Here is a 26929-nt window from a genome sequence, read left to right as displayed (position 1 = left end):
CATAAATAGTGTGCATTTGTTATCTGTTTTCTTATGCCAATTGATCAGTCAGTAAATATTCTGACTGCCAAACCATAAACAACCTCCCATCAACAGCTAACTGAAAAAAACAAATCACAGTATAAGGTTTTTGGTGCACAGTTCTTCACCCCAACCTACTAACTGGCTTCTCTCCTCATGTCTCTGCTGTTTGCAATGCTGGCTCTAAGCAGCTGAAGCCTTCTCTTATGCTCCCTGAGATTGGGTCTGTAGCTAATTACAGCCTGATGTGGGCACTGAGAGCTGAGCCCAGACATAGTGTATCATACACCAGTGTTTTATCTAAAAACCAAACCTTCCCTCCTCCCAACTCACCTTCCTCCCTGGAGCCCTGGGGTAAAGGGAGTAACTAACACCTTACTAAGGTTATTCACCCTCACTTAGTTTGTCCCAGTCTGTTAAGTCAGGCAATGTTCCCTTTTCTAAGCTATGCTAAGTGAAGTTTGCATTTGGATTCCTTCCTTTGGGATTGCACTGTAAGAGCCCAGAAAAGCAGCCCCTTTTGCTATCATATCCGCAAGGGAGACCACCAAGGAAACACCAAAGTTCCCCTGGAGGTGAAATCCTAAGGATCAGGGCAACAAAAGAAAAACTGAAAACATGCATTTTTCCCTACATTTTCAAAATTTTTTAAATATAAAACTCAAAATGTCTAAAAATCACATTTTCCCTGAGATTGGGATGGAAGAGGGAGAAGGTGGGGGTCAGGGGAGCTGGCAGGTAAAGGTGTAGAGAATGCACTGTTCTTCAATGCTGCTGTCAGATGCATTTTAATTCCTGCGACTTGGCCATTTCCAGCATAGGATTTCCGCATTCCCACTGCAGGTCAGTGTGCTTCACTGTAACATTCCTGGCTCTCTTTTCCTCCTCAGCTCAGTTCCGAGACACCTCATTTTCCATTCCCTATCTTTCCCCATTTCTTCCAACTAGTGTCTCCCGCACCTGAGGGGCAAAGACATGGGGGACATTCCCGAAGACCCGACTGAAGTGTCACAGAGCAAAGGGACTTCAGAGCGAAGCTGAACCTCTAATTCACCTGGCAATGACATTTAGTGAAATGCAACTCACAGTCCATTTAAAGGAAGGCGGTGACCAATTATTCTCCATTTAAAAGGGTATTGTCAATCTCCAAAGAACTGAAATGGCATTTGGAAATCATCCTGGGGACTGCCATCTTCACTGAAAGACAGAACCAATTCTGAACCGACCTTTCCCCACCCTCTACATCTCCTTTAAAATTTTAAATCATGCTTTTAAAAATGTAATGAGTAGCAGCACAATCCCACATGTCTTATCATTCCGAAAGAGTCAGGAAAAACAGTGCTCTGTAACATCTTTACACTCCTGTTCAACATCACAACCTCAGAGACAGTGAAAAAAATGACAAAAACAAAAAGAAATATCATGTATAATTTGATGGTAATGGAAAGTAATGTCAATTGATAAGAATACATTTTTTATCAGATTTTTATAATTTATACTGTCTTCTTTTCAAAGGGAAGCCAGTAGTACAGTTGGAAAAGACGCTTAAAAAAATCTTTTTAGGTTCTGCTTTACATGAGGTACCTAGAGTAGCCAAAGTCACAGAGACAGGAGCTGGAGGGGAGAAGGGTGTGGGGAGTTGCTGTTTAATGGGTTACAGAGTCTCAGTTTGGGGAGACATAAAAGTTCTGGAGATGGATGGTAGCGATAGTTGCACAACAATGTGAATGTACCTAATGCCACTGACCTTTACACTTCAAAATGGTTAAAATTGTAAATTTTATGTTAAGTATATTCTACCACAATAAAAAACTTCCCACAAAAAAAAAGAAACTGAAAAAAAAAATAAAGATCATTATCATTTGCTCAAAATTCAAAAGTCTATCATTCCTAATAGTAGTCACTATATGTATGTTCTTTAAAAATCTTTCTAATTCAGACAGTAAAGAATTTGAATAATGTGAAACAAGGTATCCCATACAAGTACTTTAAAGAATTCAATGCAGAGACACATTACATAGGCCAAGGCCACACAAAGCAAATGACACAAACCTGGCTCACCAAGTGACCTTCCCCGCCCCCCAACAAGAACCCATAAAAGGGTAAAATGGAAGGAAATCAACAGTCCCTATTGATCTGAGATCCAAGCCAAGGCAATTCTTACTTCTAAAGGACTGCACACACACATACACACAAAAGTCAAGGAGAAAATGTATGAAAGTATAGACTACTCAAGTTTAAAGGGACCTTGAAATCATCTAGTCCTACCAGTTTATTTTACAGATGAGAATACTAGTAGAGAAAGAGAGAGAGACATAGAGAGGGGGAGAAAACAACCCTATTCAAGTACCTGACAGCTTCATGAGAAAATCAGACGCCATCTTAACAGAGATGTCCTGGCTGAACAATGCTGACGCACTGTTGGCCACATACTCGGAGGGGTCTTTCAGCTTTGTGTGGTTGGCGGGCCTGTCGGCAGCATTCAGGGTAAAGGAGGTGGGCAGGCCGTTATCTTCCTTGGGTTCCTCCTTCACCAGCAAAGGCGAGATGCCAGCCCCTCCCTGGCTAGTCCTCTCTGGAGTGTTAGACGTCATCATGGTCCCCACTAGCTCTGTCCCTCCTCCTTCCCTTTGCTGCCCCAGGCAGGCACTGTCACTGAGGTGGGGAGATCCCTTGACATCTGGGTCTGGGATCTCCTCCTTCACCTTGGCTTCTGTCCTCAGGAAGTGCTGATGGCAACGCATGTGGAGCTTCAGGCTGAAGTGGCGCGAGGAAGTGAAAGGGCACAGCTGGCACTGAAAGGTCTCTCCCCGGTCCTGGTGCTGATGAACCTGACGGGGAAGCAAGAAGAATGAGCAATCTACCGCGAGCATATGGACAACGCTTTGCTGTACATCCAAACTACGCATCAATTGTTTCCTCCCCGCACGACAAGGGCTGGCCTTTGCACCGAGGAGTATTTCATTCCTGTGCTCCAGGTAATGAGGCCAATCCCTAAACATAAAGTGGGTCCACATAGGTTAAGAGCCCATTATTAGGGCTATGCTCACAACTGAGGATGCTGCCTGCCAATGGATGCTGTTTTGGCTAGAACCTTCCTAATATTCTAGTCATCCAATCTCGGTTGATGTCTTCAGAGAAAAATTATAAACTCAGCACAATCTGAACTTACATAATTACTAGTTGGGGGGTCAAAAGAGGTGACCTGTCAAGTTAATTCCTCTCACAATAATGATACTTTGTATGTACCCAATTATTGTCACCCAGAGAATTAGTTGTGTTTTGAAAACATAATTTCAATTTTCAAAATGCTCCTCTTAGGTAATTAAGAATGTAGAAAATAATGTCTCCAGAGTATTTCCGTTTCACAGACAGGGAAATTGAGACCCCAGAATAAATGGCTTGAGCAAAATTACATACAAAGAAAGCAAAGCAGGAGAAAAGCCAAGGTCTGACCCTCACCAAGAGAAAGCCTATTTTTTCAAACATGGCTATAAAATCATGCTCTGGATCTTGATGTCTGCAATGAAAGAACACAGACTTTTAAATCCAGTTCCAGTCCTTCATGCACTTGATACCTGTAAAAATCTTGAGAAACTTCTTCCTGTCACTTCCAAATTTAGTGCATGAAAAAGTGAGGAAATCATTGCACTGGCCCAAGCAAGGCTCTGAGCTGGCAGGTGTTCATAAGCTCGTAACTTCCCCATTCATCTCTGCCAATGTACTTCAGTACTGACCTGCTACACCCTGCTATTTCAGGACTGGCCCTCCCTTGAGTAGAAACTGCCAATTGTGTAGATACAGGCCAAATGATTTGGGGAGTTGTGGGATTCTGGACAAACAAGATTAGAATTCAAAAGCAAAACAAAACTGACACCTCATCTTTCAGGGATGTCCTAAGCAGGACTTGAACCCAGGTCTCACAGAGGTTAAAGGCTCACTCATTAATTCACTGCGCCACCTGGCCCCTCTGTGTAGGTTTCCCTTCCAAGAGAGCAAGTTTTACAACAGCTGTTTATGCATTCTGAATGTAATCCAAAAGCATTATTCGCCAGCCAAAACATACTTTTAAATAATGTTAAGTGACCAACAAAAGCAAAGAAATTAAAAGTTAATGGTGAGATCCTGTCGCTACAGCACCCCACTGTGGCTTTCTGAAAAAAACAACAGAGAGATTCTGGGTCCCCAAAGCATGAGTTTCTCAACAGAAATATCCATGCAAACTTAAATTCAGTGGCAGCAAAGTACTGCTCATGAAAAGGCTTTTCCTCTGCTGGGGCAGAGGCCTGGGGTGGGGAAACACACAGATTGTTGCTGGTTGTTAATTAAAACATCACCCTTTCTGTTCTTTCACAACAAAGGGATTTCATTCGGAGCTGATCGGTTCCTTTGCTCTCTCACAGAATTGAGAAGAGTCATGTAGAAGCAGGCACCTTGGGGACCTCAGGTCACAGCCCCATGGGACCCCAACAGGTGCTGCCAAAAGCATGCCCCGGAACCAGGTGTTAATGGTCACAAGGCAGAAAGCATCTGTTGTCCCTGAGAGCAGTGCAGTGGGGCAGATTCCATTTCAGAAGTATCCTTACACCTACTGGCCCAGGAGAGGAGAGGAGCTGCTAATCCAAGAACAGAAGCTCCGGAAGCATTTTCTGGAAGAAGGAAAAGGATAGATCAAGAGCCCAAGTTCTAAAATCAAAAGGTAACCCTGGATTAAAAAGAGTCTGTGTGTGCAAGTATTAATATTTTATGCAGCTTCTTTTCCACCTGATCCTGGCCTTGTCATATTTTAGTTATGGAAAAATTAGTCCAAGTTTAAAGGAAAAACAGCAGGTGTTGTGTTGACTTCTGCACTTATTTTATTTGAGCTACACCTTCCCAAAGGGACTACAGATGACATTTGGCCTTTGAGACAAGTATTAGCTCTATCCCCCAGCTGTACTTTCTCCTCTTCTCTCCTAACATTGGAGCACTTTTCTGTTATAATTTTTATTCTTTAGTTTAACACTTACTTTACCTCTCAGTCTGCTAATGTGACAAAATACTTGTAAAGTATGTGATTCTCTCCAGGCCATGTTTAGAAACTCATTACTCCCTTGTCATTTCATACCAACAACCCATATCAGGCACTGTTACATCATTTGGGCCATCTCCTGGTAGCAGGCCGATGATTGGGTCTTGGTATTTCAGAGCTTAGAGAAACTTTGCACAATATCCATTTCATCCCCCTTAGGGTAACATGCCAGGCAGGTGAGGGCTTTAAGGAGGAGTCACAGCTCCTTAAATGGGAGACCTAAGTGCTCTAGAACTCAGTGACCTGACTCTTGACCAGTTTCTTATCATTACTTCACCAATATTCTTTATTTTAGCAGTCCTCCTCACCTTTTCTGTTCAATTTCAGCTTATGAATTTCACATTTAATTCCTGTATGCTCACTCATCCAGGAAAGTTGTAAAAGACTTAATGGAAATCTGAGATAACCCTGGAGGAAGCTGGAGGCATTTACAAGCTCCTTCAGCACTGGTCATAAAAACATTTGCACAATATATTATGGAGGAAAGGCAGGCTAAAAAAATGTACAGTGTCTAGGACATAATAGGAATATAATAAGTACTGTATTTGCTGAACAAATAAAATAGAATCTCGTTTTTCTTTTAAAAAATCTATATAATCAATATAGAGTATAGAATAACAATGGTTATTTCTGGGTGATGGGATTAGGGGCCAATTTTATAGTCTTTTTATTTATCAATTTTTCTAAGTTCTCAGCACTAAAGATATGTCACAAAACAACAAAAGCAAAAAAATTTATTTTAAAGTAATTTCTTATACCATTTCATTGATTGTTTCTAAACATAAACATTAAAATATATTCAAATGGGTTTTGGTTCATTGTTACTATATGAGCTACATTTATCGGTGATGTTTCTCCATGCTGGGCACTGTATTAAGTGCTTTATGTGCATTATCTCATTTAACTCTTATAACAATCCCATGAGAGAGACTGTATGATTATTATCTCTATTAGTGGACAGAGGTTTGGAGAAGTTAAATGATTCTTCCAAAGTCTCACAGCTCCTAAGTTGTGGAACTGAGATTCTAACTAAGGTTTTTCTGACCACACAGTTTGAGATCTTAATCTCTGGCTATACTGCCCCCACTTCTCAGGCAGAATTTGTTTTAGAAAATCTATCCAAATCTGTAGTCTTTGGTGAGTGTGGCAGAGGATATTTATGCTTAAGACCACAGCCATTATATTTCCATGTAGACTATATCTGCAAAATTTCACAAAATTAAAGTATGCCTCATCAAAATAAAATCATGAATTCTTTGATTAAAAAAAAGAAAGGCTGATAAGTGAGGTGGAGAGCAGGGAAGAGAAAGAGTATACCATTTGATAAAATTAAACTTGCATGAGCTCTTCTCACACTTCCCTTATCAAAAGCTCGAGTTGTAGCTCAACAGGTTAGGACACCATGAGTTTGAATAAAGTAGTAATTTCACACAACTGCTTTATCGTACTGGTTATTGATTTGTTCTGAAAGCATTTCAGGACCCCACGACCCGCAAAGCCCCGCAAAGCCCTTGCCGCTCTCATCTGTGACACTGCCATGGCCAACCGTCTGTATCATCAAGGCACCCAACTCATCTCCCTGTAGTTTCAGGGTCAGTAGTTCCCGCTATTGAAAACCCAGCTTTTTTTCCATGAGTTTATAAATAGGTTGTTTTAAGTGACCCTGAGCTGAAACCAAGCTTACAAGGTGTCAGGCTAGATGCAAGTTTTCTGCTCACTGAAGCTTTAAATTCGCCAGACCTGATTTCTAAACACAGCTTAGGACATGGTAACTAAAACAAATTTTCATTTTAAAGGCATCACTTTTGAAGTCTTATCCTGCTAATGAAATCCAACTTTGCAGATCTAAAATATGAGTTTCTACTTTGGGAAGAGGAGGGAGAGGAGGAAGGTTAAAGTAAAAACTAAGTGGACTGAGTAAAATTCAATCAACCAGAACTCCTGGTTAAACAGATTCTGAAGATGAAGGGTATACTACTCCCAGGAGACAAAGCCAAATGATAGAAAACAAATTACATCATGGATTTAAATTTTTTAATCTTCTAAGCTATTTCCTAAAGTCAGTAGAGGTTCTGTCTGCTCACACTTTTTAGAGCTACAATTCTAAACAATGATTACTGATCTATTCAGAAGGATTACACCACAAGATTTCCAAATAAGTAAATATCTCAATTATGTACATACATTATACTTCTTATGGCAGGCAAGTAGACACTATAAAAACAATGTAACAGTACATTATACAGTAAACACTGTATAAACAATGTCAAGAGCCAAACCATACTGAAAGTATCAGTGAAGATATGATTGCTATTAAGATGTCTAATGATAGTTATTAAAATTAACTAACACCCATTGAACATTTCTGTGTCAGACATTTTGCTAACATTATCTCCTTCAATACGAATGACAACTTTTCCAAACAGTCATTCCCATTTAACAGATAAGAAAATGAGCGTCTAAAGGTTAACTTGCTCAAGGCCACTTAGCTAATAAGTTGCATAATAAGATTTAGATTCGAGTCTATCAAATTCAAAAGCACATGATCATCTCATGAGTTTCCTCCTTGAATTTGAGACAAAATCCTTAGTATTAACAGGGACTACTAAAAAGATTTCTATATAACTAAGTTCCTGCCCGCCCCCCAAATCTCACATAAGAGTGACACATAATAGATCCCAGTCAATTCTTCACATGCTTATAGGCTCAAGCTCCCCAATTGTTTTTAATAGGGCATTGAAAATGATGTCCTTGGATATCTAGTAAATGTAATACTAGAAACTGTGATATCTCAAACACTGCCAACCTCAAGGATTCATCTCAGTCTAGTTGGACATGGTCCCCAAGGCTCCCATGGGGCTAAGTTAAAGCCCAGGTGCCTTTCAACCCCCTCACACCTGTCCTCTACAGTGTCTCTAGGTGTGTTCCTTTGGGTTTGCAAGCTAGCGAGTAGAGCAACAACAGCTGAGGACAGTCTCTCCAGGAAAGGGAGCAGGTTCCAGAGCCCGCTCTTCGGTGCTCAGTCCAGCAGTTCTTCCCGGACTCGGCTTTCCCCGCTTCTTGCTCTTCCCCAACCGTGCCTCGGAGGGCCCCCCACTCCCTGAAGCGCGTCCCCACACAGGCCGGGCCACCCTGTTGCTCCCCTATAGGAAAGGCCAGCTCTCCACTATATATATTGTTTGGACAGAGCAGATTCTCTCTACCTTTAAGTTCTAGGTGGAAAAGTGGACATTAATACCTTCAAATAAACACCCTTTCCCGCGTCCATCCTCCACGGGGAGCTCTAACCAGCAACCGTGAGCGCGGCTGTGCGCATGCTCCGCCAGGGGCACTCTCGCGAGGCCGAGAAGGCTTGCGCCCGCACTGCGCAGGCGCCCCGGCTGTGCCCGCCCCTCCGTGAGGCCGGCCCGCAGGTGGCTTACCTTCATGTGGGATTTGAGATTGTCCTTGCGAGCACACCGGAATGGGCAGAGCGGACACTGATGACTTTTTAAACCTGTGTGAATCACCATATGCCGCTTCCAGTAACTCTTCCTTTTTATAACCAAACCGCATATTGGACATTGGAAAGGCTTTCCGCTTTCCTCTTCTGAGGCTTGGAGGAAGGAGAAAGAAAGGAACATTAAGGAACACAAAAAGGTACGTTGCATCCGGCACTAATTCACATGCATTGCTATACAAAAAGCACTAAAGATGATTTGGGGTTTTGTCTTGGCAATTCCAAGGTTTTATCCATGAGGAAGTTTTGTGACCGCTTTCTTCAGGTAGAAACCTACATACATCTAGTTACTTCTATCTGGGCTCCATTTTCCAAGATCTGATCTTGCAGCCCCGTGAAAGTCGTACTTCCAAAGGCCAGCCTACACTTAGGAGGACATAAGCAAAGGGGCTTCGCCTGGCCTGTCCTAACTTGGGGCCCCAAAGGCACCGTACACAGAGAAGCCTAAAACCAGGAGCTTGGTTTCTTCATGGAAACTGCCATTCAGTCCAAGTCTTAATTCCTGCACTTGGAAACCGGTGAGAAATAAAGACAAATCTAATGGGACAGGGAATAGAGCACCACCCCACACTGAAAACCAAACAGCTATCATAAACATCATCAACTAAACTCCAAGGGAGGCAAATTTTCGAATCCCTACTGCTGACTTGTTGAGCTGTGGCTTGAGCAGATGCTGCTGCCAATTTACTATCAAGGACTCTTAAGGTCAGGGTTTTTACCGTCTTATTTCTGTCCCTCTGCTAACCACTAACAATATGTGCTGCCTTCCTTTGCATGGTGACGGGGCCTTACTGCCCACTTTGGGAAGAGCTCCACAAATGCTCCAATTTTTCAATAAATTAAACAAACCAACAACCTCTTCCTCCAAGTGAAGCTAAGATCGCTCTCTTCTCCATTATCCCCAAAGGGAAGGGTCTCTGTTCTGACATTATATTGCTAAACTTCTGGTCTACCAACTTATATTGCTCAGTGCCACACTAATCTCTGCAATTTAGGGACACAGGGAATAGAAACAAGTAGCGTCACTTAGTCCTTTCTTAATCATGAGGAATCAGAAATATTTCCATAACAGCTAAATAAATTGACATACATTCATAAAATATATGAAGCCATTTTTTAAAATGAGCTAGATCTATAGATGAAAACATGTCCAAGATATTAGAATTAGTGGGTAATGCAAGATACAAAACCATATGTCTAGTGTGATTCTATTTTTTTCTAAAAAATGGGAATCAATTGCTGCTAAAAACCATGAGGCAAAAGGTTGATAGGGAGCTTTATAAAGGATGGATCAAGTTGGCAACACCTAAAACCATTGATTAATCTTAACATCACCAAAAATGGGACAGATAACTTGTGCTTTCTGATATGCCATCTATGAAACATTCTTAGAAAAGTTTAACCAAGCTTCTATATAACTAGCCCTTCATTGGTAATACAGGTGATTTAAAAAAAAAAGTGTTAAACATACCAAGGAGATGGAATCAGCCAAATCTAGAATGTGGGAATTCCTCAGGACAAATGACCCAGTTCCTTCAATACATAAATGGCATTTTTAAAAGGGGAGGAGCTATAGATAAAAAGAGACTTAAGAGATATATAAAACAAATGCAAGGTATGAAGCTTATTTGGATTCTTTTTAAACAAAACAACGGTAAAAAGACATGTTTTGAGATAATTGAGGAAATACTGATTATAGCCTGGGTGTTCCATAATATCATGTAACAATTATTGTTCCTGTTAGATGTGATAGTGGAATTGTGGTTAGTTTTTTAAAGTCTTTATCTGTTGGAGATATATACATGGAAGTATTTATAAGCAAACGGATATGATGTCTGGGATTTGCTTTAAAATAATTGAGAAAAAAAAAAAAAGAGTGGGAAGAATAGCATGAATAAATGAAACAAACAAAAAGTATCTTTTTATTTGCATGAAATTGTTCTGGAAGCATATCCAAGAAATCACTAAGCAGTTACTATTGAAGGATTGTGGATTAAAAGGAAAGATTCAAGGAGGAAAACTTGTGTTTTCATTATATACCCTCCTGTACTATTGCAATTATAAATACACACGTTACTTTTATAATTTTAAAATATTCCCAGGTGCATACTTTAAAATAATTTGATTATTTATTTATTGAGTCAACTGAATCTCTATATGCAAAGCAGCACATAAAATGGGTGGAACCAGAAAGGTGCTGGAATAAAGTTAAGGCATTCCAAAAATGCAGTTTTACTAATACAGGTGTAAGTGATATTGGTTACCTTAACCAAGGGACTTGAAAAAGAAGCCTCTAACTAAAAACATGCCTTTCAAGACTAGAAATTCTATTTGATATATGTTCCTTCATAAGTATTTCCTTTTTCGATTGGGAGGGGTGTGAAGGGGAGATTATTGAGGGTTTTCTTTTACTCTAGGAAAGCAAACCTGGTAGAGACCTAGAAGCAAGCATTTTTTTAACCCCCTATCGCTTTCCTGCTATCAGTTTTTGTTGATTGCTTCTGCTGATCTGTAGTTCTACCCCCAATTTTGCTTCTCATTTTCTATCTTTCCTTGTCATTCCCTCCACCCTGATATTTTGATCACAAAGACTACATGTTGAACAGCAGATTTGAGAGAAAGGACTAAATCAGGCCTCTAGGTGATATTATTGTCATATGCTACAGAGAAAAAAATGATAATGATGTCTATTTTGGGTTGTAAGAACATCAAAGTAATAAGAAAGATATACACAAACAGGCTTTGGTAAGCATGTCCCGTTATCAAATCCCTAAACTACCTAATTTTACAGAACTGTCTGGAAGAGGAAAGAAAAACTGAGATGTTCTCAACTGACCTAAGATTTCATGGCACACCATAGGAAGGCAATAAAAAGGCATTCACTGATAAAAGGAACATTGCCAGTTTCCCATAGCATCTTGCCTTGCCTAATGTGACCAATGTGTTTCCTATTCTTTCTGTCACTTCCCAGCCCCAACCCTAATCACTGCTTCTGTATTTCAAATGTATTATAGAGTACACTACATTAAACCCTGCATATTAGAATTTCATAAAAATCCATTTCATTTTGGAGCTATGCTTTCTGAGTTTTAATTAATACCAAAATACACATGAATCATGTATAAATTACAAGATTGGATTGAGTAGGAAAAATCAGAATACTCACAATGAAGAGAAACTAACTGGAAGAAATGTGGTCAAATAGCTACACTATTGTAACTTTTGAAATTTTTAACTGACCACAGTGATAAAGGAAGAAGACAGAAGCCAAATGATAAAAGTAACAAGAATACAATGATTAATTTTCAAATTTGGCCAGTAATCTCCCCTGGTAACATTTGCATTTTTATTTATTCAAAAAAGAAATTTTGTATTTTAGCAAGACACCCTCCATGTGTATGTGATGTTGCTGACTACTTTAGAAAAGGAAGGAAGTAAGGATGTATTCTATATCATATGCCAAACTATTTTCAGGGAACTGACAGCTGTAAATTTCACTCAAATTTACAACCTAAGGAAATATGACCACTTCCTCAGAATAAACCACATATTCTTGAGGCGATGAGATGGAAATGTTCATAATTTTACCTAGTTTGCAATTGCCTGATAAACAATGCCCCCAAATATATCACTAGGTAGTTAATATATCACTGCAAACAAAGCTAAATGCCACCAAATGCTAAGAGACCCAGTGGGATGGATAGCTGCTAATTTGCTCCTTTGGGAAACACATATTTTCTTTATAGGCAATAATATTATTGGAATAAATAAGGTAATCAATGTGTATAAAATGCCTGTTACAGTAAAGGGAAGCTACTGGTAATAGTAGTTGTTGTAGTAATTTTAATAGTAGTGACAATAAACAAACTCTATTCACACCCTCCAAAGCAGAGAACTCACCATCAGAGCAGATGTGAATTTAACACCACATAATAAACACATAGCTCAAGGCCTGGCCCAATATGGTAGTTTGTCACTGCAGCCAAGAGGAAATAAAGGAGTATGAGTCCCTTGCATGGCTCAGGTACGGTCTGGCTCACTCTAGACAAAACTCTGACGGCCAAATTCAGCTCAGCAGGGAAAAATGAGATATGGAAAAGACAGAAGGGGGAAGAAGGAGAGAGTGGAGGGGGAATTGGCTGGGAAAGGGCCTGGAAGTACTTACCTTTGTGTCTCTGGCCCCCAAATAGTGCCAGGTACAACATAAGATTTCATAAGTGTGTATTAAATATAATGAGATTAAAGTGAAAACGGCTGAGTCAAGAGAGGAAAGAAAAGTGAAACACGGGCTGGAAATGGAATAAAAAGATGCAGGAGGCTTCTAGTAAGTTCCAGCAGAACGAGCATTAGCCCAAGAGTGCATGCCTTTCACATAGTGCACCAATACACATCCTAAACAAATGGATGGATAAACAGATAGATGTTCATGTACTTATACCTCAGCTGTTTCCAAAAATGAACTTGGAGGAGTTTATATTAAAAATGTACACTGTGTGGCTACATCATTAATAAAGTGCAATAATATATGTCAAACTATTTACATTGAGCAAGATCTGCTCAAAGCAGAGATACTCTTCTGGGAGGTTTGACAGTGAATTGTAAGAGGCAACATATTTAATTAAAAAATAGAAAAAAATGGTTTGTTTTGAGTTCTTAGACAAATTGTTCAAAGATAAGCAGTAAATAAAGGCAACGGATTTTGAAACAGGAAGGAATCTTGGAAATAATTCCAAACCAGTTCAGTTTACAGATGAGGTAGTATGCTGCAAGTTCCTCTACTATTTTGTGGCAGGACTGGGATAAGAGCCAATCTCTTCATTTCCAGTTTGGTGCTGTACCCTATTTTCTATACATAAATTGACAAAGCAAAAACAAAACTTCATTGGGCTAAAAGAATTTTTTAAAAATCATGGAGAGTTTTAGTAGCTTAATTGCTTTAACACAAAGCAGGTATTTTTAAAACAAATTGTAATTGTTTTGTAGGCTTTGCAATCAAACTTTCTTTTGTTAGATCTTATGTGATAATTTGCAACGAGTCCAGGTAATTTGCAAGTGGGTAGTTTCTGCATGCAGACCTTACCATACACAGAGAAGGAGTTCAAAATGCCAGGTGACTCTAAGTATGCACAATCTGTGCATCACCACCACCTGCACTCTAAACCTACTAACCCTACAGGTGCATATCTGTGTAGGAGGATCACCAACCCATCCTCCTTCCTAACAACATGGATTCATTATCTTCTAACGGACTTTCTTGGGCATGTCTCTCAGATGCTATTTCAGAGCAACAAAAAAAACCTATGTATCACTGGGTTTATCTGTTACTACTGACCCTGACATTATCAATGCCTATTTCAACTAGTAAGTATTCAATAGAACTAAGAGAGAAGCCTGATATCTACAGCCAGACGAAGTTGAAATCACTGGGAAAATACCATCGAGATCAGCGACAGATCATTCTGAATCTTGGTTAAAAAGTGAATTTTCTAAACAAATTCATGTATGTAATCATTTTCAGATTAAGGCTTATTAAGGCTTATTATAATAACTGTGGACCTAATGGGAGTATCAGGAGAAGTAATCTTCCTCTCTGGACTTTCTATGCTTTTGCAATAATTTTAATAATATAATATAAATATTAACATGAAAGAAAACAGCAGCCAGAAAACCCCTATGTATCGGCTCAGGAAATATTCTTAGCTGTATGACACCAGGTTGCTTCTAGGCATATTTAAATTTTATTCAGCACAGTAAGGATGTTTTGAAGACCCTCTCTCTGAAGCCCCTGTTATTTCTTTTAACCAGGAACCTGGCATCCTGGGAATCTTGTTGGCCTTCTACAGGAAACTTTGTCTTTAAAATAAAAACCATTTATTTTATTCTTAGCTGCAACAGAACAGTAGCTTCAAAGAGAATTGAGTCAATGTGTGACATTTATCTTTATAGCAGACGGACATAATCTTCCTCTATCGTGTCCCCTTTCAGAAGAGCAGTGTAGCATGTGCTGAGGGCGCAGGGTCACATGAAAGAAACCTCCTCCTCAAGTGTCACGTCTCTCTTGCAGGGCGCAAAGGCTATCGAGTGATGGACTCTTTAAGGAATTAAATATACCATGGCCTGGCAACAACTGAATCCTGTTCAAAAAAGAAGAATAAGGCCAGACCTAAAAGACAATTTTTTTCATGGTTTGGACTTCCCTTGACCTAAAGAAGGTCAAGGAAATGCTGGTGTCTAAATTACTCAAGACAGGACCAGCTTTTCTAGTATATATCTCTTTGTAACTTTAGAATCAACTTTATATGCCTTTTTTGCAACAGTTTGAGAAATGGCTTTTTAAAAAGTGGAACCCCTGCTTGAAATCAGAATGGTGTATAGTTTCTTTTTGTGGCTTTTTCTTTTTGGTTATTATTTGTTTATTTAAGTCATTAGGCAATAGAAACTCTTTCCTTGCTTCACGAAGCCAGTCCACCTATTTTAAATTTAACTAACATTTCCTTCTAAGGTAAAAGGAAAAAATAATAATGAGGAATGTTTAGAAACATAGATGCTGGCTCTCACCACACTCCCCTAATGCTTTTTAGGTAAAGCCAAGTTACACCTGAATCCAGCCCCCAGCTTGCCCTGAAACCAACAATATAGTGCTGTGGTCCCCAACCCCCAGACTGCGGACTGGTCCAATACCCAGTCTGTGGCCTGTGAGGAACCGGCCACACAGCAGGTGAGCGGTAGGCAAGCAGGCAAAGCTTCATCTATATTTACAGCCACTCCCCATGGCTCGTATCACCGCATAAGCTCCCCCTCCTGTCCGATCAGCAGCAGCATTAGATTGATTAAAATATTAAGTGTTTCAGCAAGAGAAAAAAATTCAGTGAAAAGCAAAGAAAAAATGATCTCTATATGAAATTCTGTTGAGAAGCTTATTGAGATGTTAGTGGCGATTAAGTGCATTTAAACCAAAAAGGGAACAGAGCTTCCCCCCAACCTCGTGTATTTCCTACAACAAAACAAAAAGTGGACCGTTCACTGGAAGCACGTAACCTCTTTCTCATCTTTACATACATCTAGTTGTTTGAGTGAAAAAAAAACTGACATTTCACAACTATTGCTAGTTTTTACCCAAGACTACTTTAAAATGACAAAGCCGCTACAGTTTGGCCTTCAGGAAACATGGTTTTATCAGTCATTTCTTTCCAAGTCTTCAGTCAACTAAAATGTACTATTAATTTTGTATAAGCTTTCTAAATAACTAATGTTCAGATGAATTTATACTGTAAACACCACTCATACATTTATTCAATAAACAGAGATAGAGAATATTTATAAAATGACACTTTACATATAGCCATACCTCTCTGCTACCCCTAAATGAAATTTCTATGAGTCAGGAGTGATTTATTCCACTGTAAAATTACCCAGCTCCCTGGGCTCTTCTTCTTCTTTTCTAATTTTGGCCATTTCTCTCCTTATTTCACGAGATTGCAGGTAAGAAGTGAGAAATGAAACTCAGAATTGATAAACATTTCAGGATTTTATTGACACTTCAGAAACTCTAGAATGAATGATTTGGATCACTGAGAATCATAAAAGTCCCAGATACCCATTTTTCTAGTTCTATTCTGCTGTTTATGCAAATTTTGAAGTAATTATAATTAGTGCATATAGCTCACTCAGCAGTTTAAATGAAAATTTGTCATAAATGCATCAATTGATGTTAGCTGTGATAGTTCAGTCAATTATTTGCCATTCCAAGCCCTCTTAATCAATGTTGCTGCAAATAATCTGAAGTTAGCTAGACACACACAATGGCAGTGTTTATACTGATGAGGACACACATAGCCTACTTCCTGTTCCAGTCTAGCAGGATATCCTTGAGAGACAACTGAAACCCCATACATGCATCCCTGGGAACATGTATTTATCATGCACACAATTTTAAAGTAAACCAGTACAAGAAATGATGTTTCCATTGTGAGAATTTGAGTGACTAAATTTCTCCCTCAGATGAATAATTATGAATGCCAAGGCTCTATATAACAGCAACTTCTCCATCGGAAAGACTGTCTCCACTAGAAAAACTTATGATTCAAATTTTCCACATGCACATTCCTTGAGAATCTGATTGGATTTGAATAAAATAAAGCATTTGCCAGAAATGCTTTAAGTTTGATTCACAATATTTTTTAGAGTTCTTATATATATGACAAGAAATTATAGAAGAATAAGACGAGAGAAAGGCTTAAATTCCACCAAAAAAGGTAATAAAAATGCTAACATAAAAGTGTGATAAATTAGGGCAGAGTAGTTACTGATTATACAAAAGTCCATTTGTGATAGAGGCAGCGGGAGTGTAGACTCTCCCTTGTCCACTATTTCAAAAGCTAGTGGGTTTTTACCCCTCTATGTTCAGCGATGCCATACACTCTGTGACAAGGATGCTTTGATCTCTCCCCATTAAATATATCTTGTATGGACCTAGCCTGAACTTAGTAAGAAAAAAAAATCATTTGTATGAAAGGGAGGGAGTACTGTATGTCTCTAAGATTATTCATTACCTTTCAAAAATGAAGCTGTTTGTGAAGTCTTTGTGTAATACATACATGAAAGACTACTATGCTGCTTACTTAAAGTATTTTGTTGTGCTCTTGCTTTTTTACTCCTGCCTCAGATCAGATGGGGACCCCAACTGCAAAAACCAATGAATAAGACATCATAGTTTATAGTCAAAAAGACTTACATGATGATTGAAAGAAAAGATTCCATACCTGAATTGGAGGGTTTAGAAACTCTTCCCTTAGGAACTGGAAGTAACAATAATTCCAAGGATTGTGGCGGTGGTGGTGGAGGTGGCGGAGGTGGTGGTGGAGGTGGTGGAGTTACTTTTTCTGGCTTCTTCTCTGAAGGCGGTGGCGGTAGAGGGTCCTCAGGCAACAGTGATGATTTTTCAGCCAGAAGACTGCCAGCAGCCCTTGCTGCTACCTCTTTCAGAAGGGCCGCTGAGGAGGTCATAGAAGCCAGGGAAAGGAAGGAGCTGGCCGGAGGTGGGTGCTCCTGACCAGGAGTCAAACTTCTCTCACTGACTTTCTTGGACAAAGCTGCCAAGGTAGAACTAGCAGACTGGGAGCTAAAAGGGGAGGAAAAGGACTCAAATCGCATGGTCTCCTCAGTCCTGGTGAGAGATTTGTCCTGCAGAACAGCATTGGCTGCAGCTTTCAGTTTTAGGATGGCTGAATCCGGAGACAAGCTGCAGGTGGTGGTTGAGTTTGGCAACCACTTACCTTGATTCCATATAAAACGGTTACTTGGAGTGTATTGGTCATTCTGTTCCTGCTTCTCAGCTAACTTTCTGGCCAGAACACTGAGCTGTTGGGCATGGTGGGAAGGAGGGGAAAAGGAGAGGTTCGAGCCAACATTTACGGGGGACTCCACTCTGCCATTGGATGTGGCTGTGGCATCGAGTTTGAGGGAACCAGCCTCCAGGAGCCGCCTCAAGTTGCTGCTCAGGGGCTTATTGGAACCAGGGGGATCATCTTCACACAAAGAAGACACTCCGGGGGAAAGGTGATCTTGACACTGCAGTGAGTCTCGTAGGACCTCACCGTCGAGTGCCACCAGCTCCAACGTGTGACTGCTGGGAGTTGCACTTCCCAAGGAGGTGTCGGGGGACGTGGACTGCTCCTGGATCCGGTCCTCCAGAGACAACTTATAGTTCTCCTGGACTTCTCCATAGGAGGCTTCTGATGGAGTCTCTGAAGAGTTTCCATACCAGTGTTCTCCTTCACTGAGCTCTCCCTCCGCCTCTTCCTGCCTACTAACATCTGGGGGGAATTAAGAAGATTAGGTTTACTCCCAAAGTGAGCAATAGGTAAGTCGTAAGACATTCAAATGGAGTGTGTGACATGCTTTCTCTTCCCTTCCACCCAAGAACCAAATGTAAGCCAGCAACAACCTTAACAGAGTGTCACGGGGTGGAGCAGTCTTGGCAGATGCCTGGAAAAGGTAAAAATGCCAAACAGGCAAAGGTAAAAACATACCCACATATTATATATATTAATCTTTCCAAAAATTATTCCAGATAAGTTGAAATGGAAAAGAAGGAAAGAGAAAAATGGATCTGGTAAAGAAGTAACTGGATCAAGAAACTGCTGTTTTCAATGAATAGGGGAAACAGAAATAGGCTTGTACCCTTGTGAAAAACCAGCATGGTATATTTAGTATTTTGTGAGAATTAGAGAAGCAGTCTGATGTAGTGGGAAAACATTGACCAGGAGACACATACAGTGAGAAGCTGCTTCCCTACTTTCCAACTCCATACTTTAGGTAAATCACTTAGTTGGTTTGAGAATTCACTTCCTCCAAATATAAAATGCAATTCATTTTTTAAAAAGCTTATCAAAAAACGTAAATGATATCTGCCTAACTCACTTCACCAGTTGTTATGAAGCTTGTGATCATGTTTTGAAAATAGTCAAGTACTATGCAAAATTCAGATCTCATTACCAACTACCATTCCCATTACTGATTTCCTACTGTGACAATATCTGTCATGTTATTCATCCAATCACCAATATGCTTGCCATCTTATCACAGGCAGTGATTAGGAATTTGTTCCCTCCACTGAGTCCCCTTTAGTTATTTTCTCTCCATTAATTCATCAGTCTACCACTACCATTCCCACCACCGCCCCAAGCACCAGTCAGGCAGGCCCCTTGCCATTCCATTTGCATTCGAGAGCTCTGCCACTTTTCTACCATTGCTCATGATGTTCCTTCTGTCTGAAGTGTCTTTCCCCAGAAAAGCTGACTGCTCAAATCTCATCCTTCAACACCCATCTCAAAGGTTCCCTCCTTAAAATTCTCCCTATAACTCTCAGAATGAATCTCTCCTTCTCATTCATTCAGTCACTCATTTAACAAATATATGTGGAGTACCTGCTGCATGCTAGGCAAATTGTTCTAGATTGTCTGCATTGTTCTAGTTGGACAACAATGAACAAAACTAAGATCTTGTGTTCTTGAAGCTGACATTCCAGTGGAGGAAGACAGATATCAAACAAAATTAATAAATCAGTAAATCATATAGTATGCCAGAGGATGATAAGTCCTATGGAAAACCATGTAGAGCAGGACAAGGAAGATAGATGGGGGGGGGCTATTGGGTAGGGGGTGAGCTGCAATTTTCAATAGGAGGTCAGGGAGGAGCTTCACTGAGGTGGTGACATTTGAGCAAAGACTTGGAAGAAGTGAGTCCATGCGGCTATCTCAAGGAGAGTCACTGTGAAGGCCCCACCGTGAGGAACATGCCTGGCATGTCCATGGGACAGCATGGAAGACAGTGTGGGGAGAGTGAAGTGAGAAAGGGTCATAGCAGTGGGCAAGGAGGTCCGAGAATACCATGAGTGAGTGTGTGCGTGTGCAGCAGTGGGGCCATGCAGAGCTGTAGGACACTGTGAACTACTGAAAGATCTTTTGCTTTTGGCAAAACTGGGAACAACTGGAGGACTTGGGGCAGGGGAGTGATATGATGTGACATGTTGTCAAAGGATTGTTCTTGCTGCTGTGTGGGAAACAGACTGCAGGAACAAAGGTGGGTGCAGTGAGACCAGCTAGGAGGCTAAAATCAAGGAGGAGGGAAATGTTGGTGGCTCAGCACAGGTGACTGCAAGGCGTGAGAAGTGGCCAGATTCAGTGCCTATTTTGATTGCAAAGTCAACATCTCATGTTTTGTTTACATTGATTTTATATCCCTCTAAATTATCTGTCTACTATTGGCTTCTCATCTAAAATGGTGCTCTTGACGGACTGTGTTTTATTACCTACATATCCCATATTGTGCCTAGCATAATGCCTGGTCCCTAGCAGAGTTCGATAAATGTTTAGGGATTGAGCCAGAATTCCTCATTGTACCAAGTTTTGCCATATAGCATGCTGTTTCTTTTTGAAATAGATATAGCTAGAACTAGTAGTGCATGAACTACAAGCTAATACATTGATCTTCCCATGCTATTTAGAGAAGAAATGTCACAAATGACAAATTCTCTTTCACTAAGCTAAAATTCTGCAACTCCTTCCTGAGATTCTTTATTAAGTTATCAAGAAAATGTAAAATATCAAATGGAATTTGCTCGGAAAAAAGCAGATAAAATTGGATTTTTTCCTGTTAAACACAGTCTGGTTCTTTGTGATTTGCCACATTTCCTTCTTCCCACTTGATTTCAACATTTTTCATCTTTCCTGAAATTGGCGGTGACCCTGAACTCCTCATTTCCCCCAATGGCTTCTCGTAGAGATGCTTTTTACCAAACACCAAGCAGTCAACATCACTTTCAACAATAGGGCTAATTTTCTGTTTCTTTGGCAAACCACCTTTCTTGATTTCAGATTAAACCACATAGAAACTATCCTATAAATAGTAAGTAAAAGACTTAAAAAGCCACTACAGTAAGAATTGCTTGAATATCTCCTCAAAGAATCTCTTCTTTGATCTTTATTGACACTTATTAAATGGACTAACATAAAAATACATAATTCAAAATTAAATGCTTTCAGATTATGTGTTTGTCATATTAGAGTAGCTCTACATAGTCAAAATTGGTCCCAAACTAATACAGTAAGGGTCACCTAACAATGTACATAAAATCTAGGTTTGAGACCCACACAAAGTTACAACCACAGGTCCAATCTTGTCATTTTACTTAGACTAATAAATATGTTAAAGGTTACCAGTTGAATCAAAAACACACAGCCACCTAGTGCTAATGCCAGAACCAAAAACCAAATCTTTCAACATCCATCCCAGTACTTCTCTGCAAGGCCCGGCTGCACAGTCTGCCAGAGGCCCTCCGAATAGCAACTTCTAGTGAGCTTTGGGCAGCTGCCCTCCCACTCCCTCATCCATCTTGCCATCTCCTTGAATCAGAAATCAGCAAGGGATTCTCTTAGATAAGAACAGTATTCACTCTTTATCTTGAGATAAATCATTAAGAGGTGAGTACCCATTATTCCTATACTCTAATCTCTCCATTCCCTTTCTACCTCTGTTTCTTTGTTGTAGTCGGTCAAACATTGATTCAAATGCCTAACATCTACTGGCAAAGTCCCAAAAGCAAAGCATAATTTCCTAACCCCTTCCATACCTCCAGTGAGCAAGAACAGTCTCCCTCCAAAAGAGCTGAAGCAGGTAAATGTGCCAAACGCTAACGAAGTTGTCAATTCAGGCTCTAATCCTGTCAAGCAGTGATAAGGAGATCCAAATATTCTCAAATGATACAACAGCTAACATCTACATTTAAAGCAACTTTCCCAACCTCGCCAAAACACAAACCCCAAACAAACAGATGAGTAAACAAAGTATTTCTTAAACAGAACTGTTTAAATCTCCTAAAATGCCTGGATATTTCTCAACCATCCAATCCACCATTCTTTGCAGACACAATCACTGAGGTACATGTGCTCCAGACTGCAAGAAAACTCGGAAACATAAAGAGTATCTTTTTAATTCAAAATACTTTATTAATTGCTTTTCCAAAGATGCTGCTACGAACTTGAGGTTATTCAGATAATAAAGCACCAAATAATTTTAATGCACAGCCTAGAAAGAGCAAGTGCAGAAACTTGAGGAAAAACATATCTGAAACTGTTCAGGCATCACCTGAGCTCACATAAATGGTGGGGGAAGTTTTCAGAGAAATGAACACAAGGTAAGTGAGGATGTGCAGATAGTGAAAAATTATGAGGCTCAAACAAATATGCCTGCAGTTTACAAAACAGCAATGATTTTTCTCTCACAAATATAATAATTTTTTAAATGGGTGTTTTTTTGCTTGCCGGGCTCCTCTATTTTTACGTTCAATTTCATCAAGGAGGTGTTCTTGAAGGCTGCAGTGGTCCAATTACGTGAGCTCTCCTTCTGTAGAGTCTGCAGGGCACCCAGCACCTTTCAAACCAACCTGGAATTTCCTTTCCCACTACATCATGAGAAAAGGTTCTCTCACTGGGAAACTCAAAACAAAACATTCCTGCAATTGAGGATGAATTTGCTGGACACCACAAACTTTGGGACATGCAAGCCTTGACTTTTGTCTCTCTCTATCTCACACACACAATTTGAGAAGTCCCCAGCAGCAAAACACCTCCATTTTCCAGTCTATCAACCAGTGTGGAATCACAAAGCAAAAGTCAGGGTCCTGGAAATGCTTTCACAGCTTTCTTAACTAAGGCTTCCTGGGGAAGCCTCTAAATGGCCAATGTAAATAACTTCCTTGTAAATACATTATTTTTAACCTCCATAAAAGGGAGCTATTTCCACTGCTAATTTTACAACAACCTCTGTCTCTGACTGCCAGGTTCACACTCATTCTTGTCAATTTTACACAACAGTCTGTGTGTTTTCCCTTTAAATCAGAAACTCAAAGAATTAAGAATAGCAATGGTGCAATTACAGAATGAAAATATGTTGAATAAATTTTGTTTCCATGTGGCGAATATTTCTCCTTTGGGGAAAACAAAACAAAATTCCACTACCTAACACATTTATTTATAATTCAGTTCTCAACCAGCAACTGGGTAACTCGATACCCATCACTCTCGTTGCATTCTCAGAAGAGAATGTCTTTTCAATTCACTTCTTTTATGGTTTGAAAATTTTAATCAGATGCATTTAATTGGACCAATACACAACTCAGAACATCATTCAGAAAGATAGAGAGTGGAAAAAGAAAGAAATAAGAAAGAGACACCTATTAATTTTTGTGTTTTTTGGCTGAGGTTGAAGCAAGTGGGGAAGGAAGCCTAAAAGTCCCATTTCTAAATCTACCCACAAACTTTTCCCACCTGTTGATCCACATGAATCTAGCCAGCAGGTTTTAAAGAGAACAGGGCTCAAATTCTTAGGGTTCACACATGGTTAACTCTCTGACAGTCAATGTCTCCAACACCCTCTCTTTGTGACCATAGATGTGTTCACCTGGTACCTACCAACTAATTTTCTGGCTATTTTCATCTAAAACTCTTCTAAGTTATCCCTGTCCACCTAATGTATATCTACAACTAAATATCTATGCTTTTAAAAAAAGCCACACCTCTCCATCAGTATTATCAGTTATACCTGTAAGATCTACTGCAAATCGCAAAACCAACTTTTACATGCAATTTTATATAAAAGTCGTTTGTAGGCTGTCTGCAAAAGTTATTAGCAAAACCAACTCTAATAATTGACTTAATTCAATAAACATTTACTGATCACTTACTATGTTCAAGGAACTGTTCTCTACAACAGGGAGACTCAGAGACCCAACAGTCTCTGGTCCAAAAGTTTGTAATCAACAGGAGAGTGAGGGCTGCACAAGAATTCGAAGCACAACGACTGGTACCAACACATAGGAACAGAGTAAGGGTTGTGTGAGCAAAAAAGAGGGATTGATTGACTCCAACGATGCAGGTGGCTTTGGAAATGGATCTTCCAGGATGGAGAAGATTTTAACGTAAGATGTAAATTCATTTACAAGCAGCCTTGCTCCTCTGCAAACTATCAAAAAGGAAATAGCCCATCAATGGGGAAAGCCAAGATTCAAATGATATATGTTGAATAAATTAACCCAATGAAAAAAATGTTTACATTCTTAAGTCTTCATATATTAAAAAAGACACCATCTATTGATTTGTTAAAGGTAGATTTTACCAATTATTTTACCGTACTCACTAGTTTTGAAATCAAATTATTAGATTATAAATTCCTAGAGGCAGGGATACGAGTGAGTCATTTTTGTGTTCCTGCTCGATGCCCTGCTCATAGTAGGGGTATTTGGGCTCCTGTGGTTGTAAATGACAAAAAACCAGCAGGACTGCATGAAGCGGTGAGGGAATTTTCTCAGTTCCTGTACCAAACAATAAGAGGGGCACAAAGGAGCCGGCATCAGATAGGATGTCGAAAGCACCATCAGGGCTCTCTCTCTCTCATTTGCTTCTAGTCTTCCTCTCAGGCCACTTTTCCCAGGAGACTGAAAACCTGGCTGCGGCCGGTTCTGGGTTTTCACTCTTGATGACTTCCCACCAGAGGAAGGTCTTTCCGCCTCTGATTGGGCCGTTGGAGGTCGCGGTCCCCTCCCTGGACCTATCACTTAAGCCAGAGGGCGGGTTCTCCCATTGGCTCAATGTGGGTCACAGAAGAAAGGAGAGGGAAGAGGTATCAGGAAGACAAAAGCAATGACCTCTATAATGTTTAATAAAGGCTGCTTCTGCCGCATATCAGGCTGTTCTGAACCAATTTTATGATGTTAAGCATAAAACACATCCGCATTGAGGCCGGTTTCACTTGCCAAGTTTTAAATCGTCCCTTTGTAGCCTGAAAGCCTTAGCACATCCCCCACGCCAGGTCTGCCTGAAACCAGGAGACCTCTGGGGTCCTCAGCGCCCCAAGTCCGCATTCTGGTGTACACGCGACGGCCGGCAACAGGCTCCAGGCCACGAAGACTCAGAGATTACAGTTCCCGAAACGTTGATACCCTGGGCACCCAACGGCTGTCAGTGTGGCCAGGAAGAAAATTTAAGATCTGCTAGTTATTTAAAACTACCAGGGAGGAGAAGACACCCGGACCCTGTCAGCAGTCCAGCTGGGGGAAAGGTGCTGTGAGGGCTTGGGGAGATGAGAGGAGTTCTGGAGAGGACAGTCCCCAAACTGAGGGAGCAGAGGGGCCTCCCGGGTTACCACGAACATTTTGCACATGGCAACATTTTCAAATTAGTATCTTAAATGACTTGTGAGTAAAACGAAGGTAAAGAAAATGAACACATCACTCCTTATCTGCAAAGCAAGTTCCAAACAATATCTAAGCCACTTTCAATATTCTCATAGAAGGCGTTTAGCCAGATCTTCCGTGGCCGAGGAACTAACTGCCCAAGCTCCTCCATCAAGCTGCCCATCTCAGCACGAATGGCAACTCCTCCACCCTTCCATCTGCCTAGACCCCCAAACCATGCAGCCACTTGATTCCTCTTTTTCTCTCTCACTCCATAGCCAATTCATTCATGGATTCTGTTAGTTACTACCTTCAGTGTAAAGTCCTGAATCTTGCCACTGGGCACCATTTCTACCACTATCACCTAGTAGCCAGTGCTGCCATCCCTTGCCTGGACTATGGCAATAGCCTTCCAACTGCTCTACCGACTTTCCATTCTTGTCCCACTAGTCTCAACCAGCAGCCTGAGTAAGCTCTCAAAAATCTTATATCAAATTCCATTACTCCCATCCCCAATGCCTCCACAGTGGTTTCTCATATTTCTCAGAATAAAACCGAAAACCCTTACCTTAACCTCAAGACCCTACATAATCTATATCCCTGTGATTTCCTCTCCTGCCACTCTCCCTTGCTAGGAGAGTGAGTTCCTGCCTCAGGGCCTTTGCAATTGCTCTTCCTTTGCCTGAAATCTTATTTCCCCACAAAACAGCCACATGGCTGATTCTCTTACTTCCTCAGGTCACCCCTAAAACAGCACTGTTTATTAGAGTAGAAGAAGCTCCAGGAGAGGGATGATTTTGCTTTGTTTGCTACTGTGTCCTCAGCACTTAGAATGGCTCTGGGCACAGAATAGGCACTCCATTATTATTTGTCAAATGCATGAATGAAAAAGAAGAATATGCTTAATAATCAGAAAGGTAACACCTGTCAGTAATGAAAATGAGAGGTATTTTCAAAATTATAAATTATAATGCTACTTTTCTCATGTGAGTCAAGGAAAAGGGAAAAGAGCCTGTTTTGCAAACTTTTTCACCAAAGTTTCCCTAATGGCCAAGAAAAAAGAACAGTACCCTAGGGGGAATTTGGGATTGAAGCTGAAGCCCACTCTAAAAAGCCCCAAGTTTCTTTGAGTTAAAGTTTAACATTTCAAGTGGATTCTGCATTCTACTCTATTCATAGCTGCTCCTGCCTTTACTAAATAATTCTGGGGTGTTTCCCACAAACCATGAAGGAAAATTTATTCTCCAGCAAGAAGCAACATGTTTCTCTGGATACTCACTGGCTTGGAGAAACATGTACCCTATTTGGAGAAGCAGGCATGTATAAAAATACCTAGCAAAATGCCAAGAGCTCGATAAAGGGTGGCTATCTTTGTTACTGCTATTACTAACCATGAAACAGATAGTACTAGTCCTATAACCTCCACTTTCAGAGACAAAAGCTAAAGCTCATAGGATAAAGTAATTTCCCAGGATTGTACAACAGGATTGTAGGATATCAAAAACTATTTGTGTAATTTAGATTGTTATATGAATTATTTTAGAGATGAAAAAGGCTTGGAGATCTGGTCCATATGGCTAGTCTCTAGGAAGGGGACTATAGAGGG

The 26929-nt window shown here is 40.3% G+C and overlaps 1 protein-coding gene across 2 annotated transcripts in view; it reads right to left on the bottom strand.

The window, feature by feature from the left end:
• ZNF827 (zinc finger protein 827) overlaps positions 1 to 26929 on the bottom strand; it is a 159849-nt gene that overhangs the window by 106300 nt on the left and 26620 nt on the right. For both annotated transcript variants that reach the window (XM_012783773.2, XM_012783771.2), the window contains exons 2-4: positions 17354 to 18406; positions 8515 to 8687; positions 2372 to 2852 (exon numbers count right to left, since the gene is read on the bottom strand). In XM_012783773.2, coding sequence (XP_012639227.1) covers positions 2372 to 2852; positions 8515 to 8687; positions 17354 to 18406 — 1707 coding nt within the window. The remainder of the gene's footprint in view (positions 1 to 2371; positions 2853 to 8514; positions 8688 to 17353; positions 18407 to 26929) is intronic.

Source organism: Microcebus murinus, chromosome 15, assembly GCF_040939455.1.
Source record: "Microcebus murinus isolate Inina chromosome 15, M.murinus_Inina_mat1.0, whole genome shotgun sequence".
NCBI classification, from domain to species: domain Eukaryota; kingdom Metazoa; phylum Chordata; class Mammalia; order Primates; family Cheirogaleidae; genus Microcebus; species Microcebus murinus.
Note: the sequence above shows the minus strand (reverse complement) of the source record. Positions and strands in the feature narration are given on the sequence as shown.